Raw genomic sequence first — 11,248 nt, 5'->3', positions numbered from 1 at the left:
GCACAGCTGGGGGGGAAATGGGTGGCAGGGGGGGAGCAGCAATGACCTGAGGAGCTTGGGGTCTGGAGCTGGGGCAGCTGTGATGAGCTGGGGTGGTAAGAAGGAGGACATGGCCACTGAGGGGACAGAGCTACGTTCCAGTGCATGGGGGTCTTTAAGTGCCCTGTGCTCTGTGCAATTGGGTCTCTGAGATGGAGGAGATTCAGGGCACTGGAAAAGTCTTGCAAGGTTGATCCCAGTCTGGAGGTGAAATTTCTGCATATAATTTCATTTTGGAATCTAATAATATTGTATTAATTAGGTTTATTAGACCTCTGTGATGAAGCATGTGTTTGAGTGCTAGAAAGGAACCATTTTCCTCAGAACTTTTGTATTACAGGGAAACATAAGGAGGAAGAGCAATGTAGAACAAGAAAACAAGTCACAAGCTCTGGGCCAGATAGTGCATGGGGAGGGGAGAATTGCTGCAGCCGAGACTCAAAGGAGTGAGGAAGATACTTACGGCTAGTTAGGAAGTTCTTGCTCAAAATACCTAGTGAAGGAACAGATTAAATGGTTCAGCCTCAATCTCTTCTTGACAGATAAACAATATAAATTGGATGTTCCATGGAAAATATTTAGGACTCTCAGTTGTAGCTGATTGTACGTGGACATAATGTGAGTTGCTCAGTATCTAGCTCACTAATAACATGAATTCAACGTTATTTTGGGGGTAGATAACTAGTTAAAAAAATCACCAGCTAAGTGCTTTTACTAAACTAGTATGTGGACATGGTTATGATTAGGGCAATTCAAGCAAGTCCATGGTAGAGGGTTTTTTTCCTCCAGAAATAGGTATCAGAATTCCATGTGCAATGAGACAGACTGGCAGTCTGTGCTTCTCGTGATGGCTGGTTCAACACATGACATGTCAGTTCTTAATTTATCGAAAATATCCTGACAGATGAAACACAGCACTCTAAATGGTTTTGATAAACAGTGATTGCTAAGTTGCAATATTCAGAGGACAGGGTTGTCATATAACTTTTGTATTGAACAGGAGATAAAGAAACAATCAATCTTCTAAAGCATTTTCTTCATCTTGTTTTGTTTTGTCTTTTTGTTGGTGGTGGTTTTGTTTTGTTTTCTAAATTCCAAACTCTAAGTGAAGAACATGAATGAAGCCAATGTACTCGCCTTCAATTTTGTATGTTGCACTTCATCCGAATTACAAGCAACTTGGCATGATCTTTGCACAACCAAAAGGCCATTATGTAAGTTAGTTCAGCTAGTAGCCTGTGTGAAAGTAAAGGCTGTACATGTACAATAAATTAGTTTTTAAAGTTTTGTCTTGACAATATGTCTTTAAGACAGTGCTGCTGTGTTTAGAGAATAAAGAGAAACTCTACTACTTGTTCCTCCAAAGCTAGAATGTGGGAGATAAAAAGGAATGGGTGCAGTTTGAAAACTTGTGGCTTTGTCTTCATTTCATTTTTCTCATGAGGGGTAGTCTGCTGTGACAAACAAATCCACATTCCAGGACAGGTTAGAAGAAAGTAGATTTTAAGATGTAGTGTCTTGTGGAGTCAAATCTCTAAAAGTGGGTTTTGGTGACATTTAAGAAACAAGGCCCGTTGATGTTTCAGAACCCAACTAACCGGTGTACAGAGTTTCTGCTTGCATACAGTAGCCTTCCAGCTTAGATCTGAAGTTTGGGGTGGTGTAGGAGAGGACTGGGGTAGTTCTGCTCATTTTTGTCTCCATGTGTGTTACAACAAGTATCATGCAAAAGAAACAGCCGGTTTGGGATTCCCCTCCCCCATGAGACTGGGGTACAGTATCTTGAGAAAAGAGGAAGGAAGCTCAGAAGAGCAGCAAATCTCGCAGAGCCCTCGTGGCTGCCCCAGCCCGCTGGTCCTCAGCGACAGCAGCCGGGAAAGAGAGCGCGGTGCCAGAGCCTGTTTGTCACCATCTTGAGGTCTGTGTCCTACAAATCTTGGTTTCCTTGGTGGTGAGCATCCTTCAGAGCCCCACGGATTCATGTATGATGGCGAGATGGCACAAGACAGAGAAGAGTGGCGTGGGTATGTAACTCAGTAAACTGCCATTTGAATTTTGTCTTCATGGTATCTGAACAGGATGTGGGTAGGTGTTTTCTCTGGTGCGATGAGTTAACACCCTCCGCTTTACCATGGTGGCTTAATTGAAATGATTAATTTCATACAGAGTTTTAATCTTTCGAACAGAATGACAAGAAGTACATGAGGAGATGTACTTGGGAGATGTAGCCCTTTCACCCCACCACACCCCTCTAAAATCTTGAACTCTCACACTAACGCAGCTCTTCCCATCTCAGTATTTTAGAAACAGCTTGAGTAAGTCAGTAGTATGTAGTAGAGTGAATAGCAGCCAAAAGTTATGGGGAACAAATGCAGGGGAAGGGGAATCCTACAGTTGCTTCTGAGATGTGGTCAGTGCTACAGAAAAATCTGCATATGAGTGAGTAAGTAAGAAGTTTGGAAGGAAAGTCATTGTCCAACATCAGTTTATCTTAGAAAGAAATATGTTAACTTGCAAGAAGGGCTGAATAGCTGTTTTTTAAAAACCTTAAAATTAGGAATTGGTGCTGCAGTATGTGAAACAAATCTGCCGAAGTTAACTGCAGGTTCTCAGTACGTGAGACAGTTTATCTTGTACATCTTATGTTTTATTTTACCTACTACTGCATAATTGTTGATCTGGAATCCCCGGATTATTCTAAAAGACACTTTTTATTCTAAGAAGGCCACAATATTTTTTGGTATGCGTTAAAAACAAAAAACCCCACCCATCAGGCTTCATGAAATAAAATGAATCATCAAGGAATTACTAAGAGGAAAAGAATGTCTTCTTGTTCAACTTCCATGTGCAGCGGTAGCAGAATTGTGAAATGGAAGTAGCCTGTTCTGGTGGCAGTTTGTTACAAAATAAAGGCTGTACATATTTTGTGTTTCAGTTTTACAAATAGTAGTGAGCACTGAATTTTTGTACTTGTTCTGGAAGCTATTGATTTGAGGGAAAATAACTGGATTTGTTGGATGTGGTCTCTGGTATCCCTGTACTTGTGATGGATGTTATCGTGCATATGGATGAAAACACTAATCAGTTATTCACAGCAATAATAAAAAATTAGCTTCGTTTGTAGCAGCTTTTTACAGGGAGCGTTTTGGGTCAGGGTCAGTTTCATGTAATGACAAGAAAGGTTTGCTATTCTTGTACTATAATTTTTAACGTTACTGGGGCCAAAGAACCTGACCCGATGCAAAGTGTGATATGGGCCAGTGATTCTTTGCACATACCCCTGCGGTGGATAAACCTGCTGGGTCTGACCAATGCCTGTCCCCTAGAAAGGCCCCTGGTTGTGATCTGTCACCTATTCCACCATCACCGTGCCCTGCTCTGTGTTCAGGGAAGTTGGGCCTGTTTATAACTTCATAGCCAGTGTGATCACTGAGTATATAGAAAGTTAGTATGATCTAGTAGTCATACTTTGTAAACTAATGACAATGTGGTGAAGTTTATTTTCAGAGCATTTTGACTGAACAATTCACTGCACTGTTGGACCTAAAATATGATATTCGGAATACTCTATTTTTTATAGTGGTAGTCTTCTCTAGCTCTGATCTAAGAAAATGTATTTCAAAATACTAAGCTGTTAACTGAATCACTTATGAATACTTTTAGCGCATAAAAAGAAAGCAAATAATAGAAAAGAACACCTAATGGCAGTACTTGAATACTGTTAAGGTTAAACTGCTGTAGAGACAAGAAAAAGGAGTTCCTGAAAACTCAGAGGATCAGGTTGTATGTGATCTGGCAGTGGACCAGTGCTCTTGCTCGTCAAACGCTGTCCGCTCGAACAGCTCTGGCCCCTCACTTTGGAGTATGGAACATGTGTGGCTCATAGGGGGATATCAGTGTAAGCACAACTAGGCACAGGTAATGCTTTCTGAAATGTGGTCTGCCAGGTATTTTGCTTTTCCTTGTCTCGCCACTCTTCCTGAGAAGTCAACAGTCTCCTTCGGTCTGGTTATTTGGGTTTACAGAGAGAAAAAAGTAAGCCTAGTCTGTTACTTGCTCAAGAACAAAGACTGCACAGCCTTGCCTGTGCGGGACCAATAACGGGCTAAATGAGATTAGGCCTACCGTTTATAAAAATAATTCTTTAAGTTTTATGGCTGCGAAGCTTAGGGTAAATATATTTAGCCTGTAAAATTTGTAGCTGGCAGATTAGCAGATCTTAAGAAATCCACGATACAGTTTCAAAGCTGGAAAATAACAGTAGCTCTTGGACACTGTCACATGTGCTTTGAATATACATTCCCTCTACTGTAGCTACTATAGCCATAACCAATTATTGCACCGCTCTCCCATATGGTTTAGACGTGCCTTCTGCAGACTGAACTGCTCCTTGAAGAGGGGTGAGTATGATTGTGCTTTCCAATGGGAAACCCAAAACAGAGTATCATCATTAAAGATCTAGAGTATGTGATGGGAGAACTGACACTGCAGACCTGGTAGTATTTGCTTTCTGCTGTGCTTACTCCCCTGCTGTTCTAGGCAACAAGCACATATGTGACTTGGATGTAAAGGAGAATCTGTGCAAGCTGTGCCATCGAGTGTGGCAATAGTACCCCCATTTGCTGTTTCCCTGCTCACCCCGAATCAGTCTGTTTCCTGGGCTAAAGAAGGTTTTTCTGTTAAACATTGTACTACAAGACTTCTTATATTTGTAAAAAATCACAATCGTAGCAATGCCTGTGGTTTAGTCTGTTGCGAAGCAGAATAGAGAAAATGAGAACAATAATCAAACGGACTTTCCAACACTAACAGAATACGAGTTATATAAGCTGTGGCGATTAGGAGCGCCGCATACCGGGACGCAGACAGAAATTCACGCAGAGGCGGAGATCTTGTTCTGGGAAAAAGCGCAGGGCCTGGCCAAGCAGAGAGCTGACCTAGGCCGCTTGCTTTATTCACCATTCACAATTTTGTAGGATTTACAGGTACATCAGGTGTTTTTCCAATAATTGTTATTAAAAACACACTAAACTCATGTGATGTTTGTCTCGCTTGTTTCTCCACTCATTCACAGACCAGGCCCAGGCACATTCACACATCTCACACACTTCGGGGCAGTTATCCGGCCCGAGATACCATTCTCACAAGTCTGGGCTATAACTCTTTACAATTATGAGACATGTATTTCAACACAATCTGTCCAAGGCCCTTTATATTTTATTATGATCTGATTATGTTAGTATTATGTCTTTGACCTTCCAGATGGTCATGTTAGTGACCATTGTGGCTGGAACTGCACATCTTGCATTCCCACATTTTTACTTTCCAACAATAAGCACTCATACATGTGACTTTTTGTGGTGGGTCATCCTCAGTAAGGAGCGTTCCATTTCTGCTTATACATAATTGCTTTAAGTTAATAGATAACTAAAAATTCAACAACATATAGCTTATACCCTGGAGTTCCTTTTCTCACACAAGCTGTCGGTTCACAGTCTGTTTTATTTTCCTTTATTTATCTTGGAAACTAAATGTATTTGTTGTTTCTTTATGTTAAAAATAGCAGGAGAAAACCCCAAGCAAACACACACACATAGCACCACCCCCAGCTGGTCTGGCCTGTGCTTCCCCCTTCCCACCCCAAAAAAAAAAAAAATCAGTTGGGAAAATAGTCATTCTGAGGATTTAGTTTGGAAGGGAATTCTAAGGAGGTGTTAAAAATTAAATAAATATATGGTCTTAAAAACTTGAGGGGAAAATAGAGTAATTGCTAAATTTTAACTATAGAAAGTTCGTGGAGTAATGAGGTCAGGAATATGGGGTACTGACAACTGTAGTCACAAAGTACTTTTTGAATATAAGGTCTGTTGTAGGCATGCTTTTTGTGTCTCAGGAAAATCAAATATGGGCAAACCGAGTCTGCTGAGTCAAAGTCTAAGAGTTTACAAGCTTTTGGAATAATATAGACTGGAAACTTCTTAATGATTTTGGGATATTTTTTCTTCTATGTTTTCAAAAAAATCTTTTTCAAGTCTCTGATGAATGATTCTCATGTTGAATTTCTAAGTCTTTTATCAGAAATGTGCCCAACACCTTCAGTTTGCACTGATCAGCAGTCTGAGCTCCTAAGTGTTTGACCCAACCTTTGGCTGAGCAGTATCAGGTTGAGTAGACGAGGGAGACCACACAGTCCCAGTGGGCTCCTTGGTGGTGCCAGGGTGCAGGCTGTGTGCCCGCTTTGGTGTGTCTCAGAGTTCAACAGGGTACGCCAGACAGCGGATATTCAGCTTTGCACTTGGAAACCTTATTGCTGATTTACACAGGAGGCTAGTTCTTGGTCTTGAAGCATGCCTGGTACAAACGTATGCTACTTCTATGGCTGCTACAGGACAGGAAAGTCATGGTAGGTGTCACGGAGGCACCCCGAGGCTAGTTTAAGGGACAACAGGGTCCAAAACAACTTTTATTAAACCGGTGAGAAACAGGGTTTAGCACTCCAAAAGTGACTTAAATATAGGTTCGGGTATCAGTTGAGGAAAATTATTAAGGGGCAGCAACTAGTACAACAGGAGATCCACAGAGTGCGTGCACGTGGCTTCACCCAAAACAATGCCGGAACCACCCCCGAGTCCCAGAGGAGTACACACTGCATGAACACGGTGCGGGGTTATTCTTAAAGAGATATAGGTACTCGTAGTGAGTACGGAAAGTGTACCCTTGCGATTGTGCGAGGGTAAATTTATGATACACTCACAATCCTGCGAGGGTTAATTTACTTACACGTGCAAATATGCACGGAATACTACACGTGCTTATATGGAAGCACGGGAGGAAAATACACTCGCGATTGTGCGAGGAAATAATTTAAAGTACGTGTGTAAATCTGCACGGAATATAAATACACTCGCGATTGTGCGAGGAAATAATTGTATACGTACTTGTATTAAGCACGGGAAGTTACACGTGTAAATGTGCACGGAAAGGATAAATACACTCGCAATCCTGCAAGAAGTTTTACTCACACCCGTGGCGGCAAGGCAAGCGGGGTCTCCATCCCGGGGAGGGGGGCTCCGGGTGGCAGCATCTTCAGCTCGCGCTCCGAGCGACCGGTGACAATGGGTGGAATCTCGACGAGAGAGTCCCGTTTTTATTGGCTGATCAGACCTGACTGTAGGCATTCTAGAAGCTTCTCTGCACCCCCACACCGTGTGTGGGGTGCCCCTGAAGCCTCCAAACATCCCCCACACTGGTCACAGGTGCCCAGCGGCTCACTGGCGCCTTGGCAATCCCTTCTCCTAATGGCCCTGGCCAGGGTGCTCTGGGCCAAACAGAAGAAGCTGTCAGCCTCACACAGAGAGAGAGGGAGATGTGCCTACTCCCTCCATACTGAAGGAGAGGGGGGGAGAGAGGGGGGTTTGCATTCTGCCACAGTAGGCTAGTGAGTTTGGATGACAGTTTCCTAGTAATGTGCAAAAGGAAAAGTGCTTGAAATCTACTCAGACATTGAGGAAACTAGCATGTTTGTGAAAAAAAATATGAGCTGGCAAATTATTATGTCGGCGTGTTAAATTCAAGTGTCAGAGTTCTGTACTCCTGAATCTGAAAATGGGTATTTGTCTATTAGAAGCATAAGCTGGGGGTACAACTGGGTGACTTCTTTGAAACTATAGAAAAGCGTGTGCTCAGCCTAAGTGCAAAGCCTGCCTTGTCTGATTTCAGCTGCTGAAGACCTCTGGATATTCTTTTACATCTATGTGAGATCTGTGTGGGCTGAGCTGTAAAGGAGGCAGAGCTTTGTTCTGGGTGGGTTGCCAACTTCATCAACTGCAGCCCCTGAACCCAACAGACTGTTCTAAGTGCTTGGGAAACAACAGCAGTTGCATGAAATACAAGAGGCAAACTGAAGTAAGGTGAGGACAAAGCTGGGAAAGGAAACTCTTTATCCGCAAGTTTTCAATAAAAGAAAAAAAGCACAGTTAAACCCTCTTTTCTTCACAAAGGCTTCTAAGAAAATTGGCCAAGCTACTATTTCCTATGAAACGGTTAAAGAGTCAGAAAAAATATGTTCATAAAACTAGCTGGTTCTTATACTGGCTCTATTTTTGTTTTAAGAAGGAAAATAAGTAGCTCAAGTCAGCTAAAAGCTCCATCTGGCCCCAAGGTTAAGCTTGTAAGAACTGTGTATTTAATTATTGTCTGAGAACAGATCCTTTGAGCATGATTTGCAATAAAATTAGCCTCTAGCCCACCTTGAGCTGTGGTACATGTCTCAGACCTGTGAAATATTCATTAGAACTGAAACAATGTCACGTTCATTACAGAACACTTGCTCTGTGAGATTTAAGGATCTGAGAGATTCTTAACTTGGAATATTAGATCACAAATTTTACAAGTTTCTTCCCAGAAGTCAAGAAATCCTACATGATATTTCCACATGAGGTTTGTCACTGTTCCTGAGGTACAATTCAAAGCCCACTTGTGCTTGAGCACAGTGCAGTTTGGAAATTGTTTTGTGTTAGCAGTTTGACACGGTGGTTCTTAGACTTACTTTCTGAAGCAATATTCTGGTAGTGGTGTGTTGGCTTTCAGCTCATCTCCTGTGGGAGCTATAACAAACACCTGGAATCTAAGGGAGTTTTGCATTGGGTTTTTAGTGTTCTATGTGTTGTGTGTGTTTGTTCTGCTATAAAATTACCACTGAGTTTATAGCGAGCTCTAAAAAGGGTAGCTTTTATTATTTGCTGATTTAGGGGAAAATTTGCAAACTGTGTTCTCAACCAACTGTAAAGTCTGTATTTAGGAACACTGTCTTGAGGCCGGAGTTCCCGGACATTCACTGTGCGTTTCTGGGAGGGTCTGACACACCTGTGCACAGATACAGTACTGATGGGAGCACCTCAGCCTGACGCTGCCTGCTGGGAAGGGAAGTGCTGTCCACAGCTCTCCCACCAACCTTGCTGGGACCTTGCTCCCGAGGTCACCAATTGCTATTGGAATTTAGAATGAACGCTGGTGTCCCCAAGCAGGCCACCTTCTGTGCCTTGAGGTTACTGTCACCTTTTGTATTTATGGCTGGGATAGAAGATGCCAGGGAGTGGAGTGGTTCTTCGGAGTGATTTTGAAGAGGACTTTATTTCTACTGGCTGGTGGGTTTATTTAAAACAAACAAACAGACAAGAACAAAAAGCAGAAAAAGAACCTCACTAACCAACCAAACAAAACCCAAACAAAAAGACCAAACACTGCCACCACACACACAAAACACTTGTGAGTCTCCTACCAAAACCCCTTTAAGTCCATGCAGGTTTCCATAAGTGAAATTTGTGTTTGTGCACACAAATCTGCATCTGCACAACCCCAAAGATCTCAACAGGGGCTGAAGGAAAGGGAACCCATCTCTTGGCTGGTGAGTTCTGATGTGATACTCGCGATATACGAGGGTCACAGTTTGTAAGGGAAATTGTCAGCTACAGCTGACAGAAGATTTAACTGGATATAAGGGTAGAATTCTCACAGTTAATAATTGAAAAATCAGCAGATGTGATAGCTAAGCTGTCTGGTGCTGTAGATAATGTATCTGAATGCAGCTGATTGTATTAGGTTGATTGTTCACAGAGTTTTTTGCAATGGTGTATGGGAGATAATTTCTTATCAAAGAATGTCTGGATAGGTCGATAGCTTAAAACTTTGTCAAGTACTTTGTTAAACTCATCCTACCAAATGATCCACATAACACAGTAAAATCTCTCTCATTACAATTCCACTTGCTCATTTAGAGAAGTCTTAGCTGATATAGTCACTTCCTCTGCCAGTTTTTTACTACACTTTTCAATATATTCATTGCTGTTACATGAAGTTTTTAAGAGAGCAAAGCCAATATGCAATGTGGATATGACTTCCCCTCCCAAACACTCCTGTGGAACTGTCTCTTTAAACACACCTCTCCATAGGGGAGTAATTTGCCTTCTTCCAGTTATTGAAATCTGTGTCAGGACTAATAAAAGGAAGCCAGTTAGAATATAACTATGCTTCTACCATACACATCTACTACTTAAATTCAATTTTGTGTTGAGCTAAGGCAGTTTTCTGAGGATCACCAGAAAGTGTCTTCAAGATTCTCTTCAATAAGTAGCTGAATCTGTGGATCTGAACAGCAGTGCCTCGCTTCCCTGCTGCGCGTGGGGGGTGTGTGGTGGTGGTTTGTGTGTGTTTGATTGTTTTTTCTTTCCCTGCTTATGTTGGATGATTCAGACCCTGTTTTACCCAACCAGGAAGAAGAACCACTTCATGTCAATAAAAATAAGAACTTATCATGGTCTAATAAGCCTCTTAATTAAATCTGAAATTCCTTCTAATTTCTGTTCCAGAAATATAATGAATATAATGATGGCAAAAGAAACAAGATACATAATTTATGGAACACTTGAAAAAGTGAAGAGGATTATTTAGCTCTACACTTGTACCGCAGGCATTTTCATGACAAGCAATTTAATTTGAGACTTTAAACCTAATGAAGTAAAGTGTTTAAGTAAAATGTGTCGTTAGGATACATTTTGGTCTAGCAGAGGTGAATATCCTGCTTTAGAAGCCTGGGGGCGTGAGCAAAAACAGTGCAGGAATACGCTGAAGGCAGGCTCAGCTTTCTGGATCAGTTTTCCCCCAGTCCCAAATACTGCAAGTGTGGATGCTCTGTCTGTGTGGATGGACGGGGACACGGTCATGAGCAAAGGAAGAAAGCCCTGCTGACCAAAACCTTTCCCGCACAGCAGAGGTCATGGTTAGCAGCAAGTGTCCTGTTCCTGCTTGTGCAGTTGAATTGTGGTTTCAGGCGTACACGTTTGAATCAGTTTCCCTGTGCGACATTAGCTTCAATAACCATTTCTACTCTATAACGCTATTGTAAAAATCTGTAACTAAGCCTGTGGAAAAATAATATGCAGAAACAAATGCCTACCATAGCAGCCCACATCCTGTAGCCCTAGAGTGTAAGAACTACTCAAGAAGCTCGTTGGCTTGAATTCTTGCTGAAACTTAGCTGTTTGGTAACCACATATAGATAAGCTTCTGATTAGAACCCTTTTAAAATCTGCTGCTCCTGTGTTCTTTTCAGAGTGATTAAATACAGAAAATGACTGATATTTCTACTCTTTCCATATGAAACACAGTTTCATGTTAAGATGAAGCATCTACACAGGAAAAGCATCCAGTA

At 41.9% G+C, this 11,248-nt stretch overlaps 1 protein-coding gene across 1 annotated transcript in view; it reads left to right on the top strand.

The window, feature by feature from the left end:
• The first annotated feature begins 1,865 nt into the window (after window positions 1-1,865).
• The window catches only part of DOCK2 (dedicator of cytokinesis 2), a 172,451-nt gene continuing 163,068 nt past the window's right edge, over window positions 1,866-11,248 (top strand). The window contains exon 1 of the mRNA XM_065848779.2: window positions 1,866-2,063. Coding sequence (XP_065704851.1) covers window positions 2,024-2,063 — 40 coding nt within the window. The 5' untranslated portion in view covers window positions 1,866-2,023. The remainder of the gene's footprint in view (window positions 2,064-11,248) is intronic.

This window comes from Patagioenas fasciata, chromosome 14, assembly GCF_037038585.1.
Source record: "Patagioenas fasciata isolate bPatFas1 chromosome 14, bPatFas1.hap1, whole genome shotgun sequence".
Lineage (NCBI taxonomy): Eukaryota > Metazoa > Chordata > Aves > Columbiformes > Columbidae > Patagioenas > Patagioenas fasciata.
This window is presented reverse-complemented; position numbering and strand designations above follow the sequence as displayed.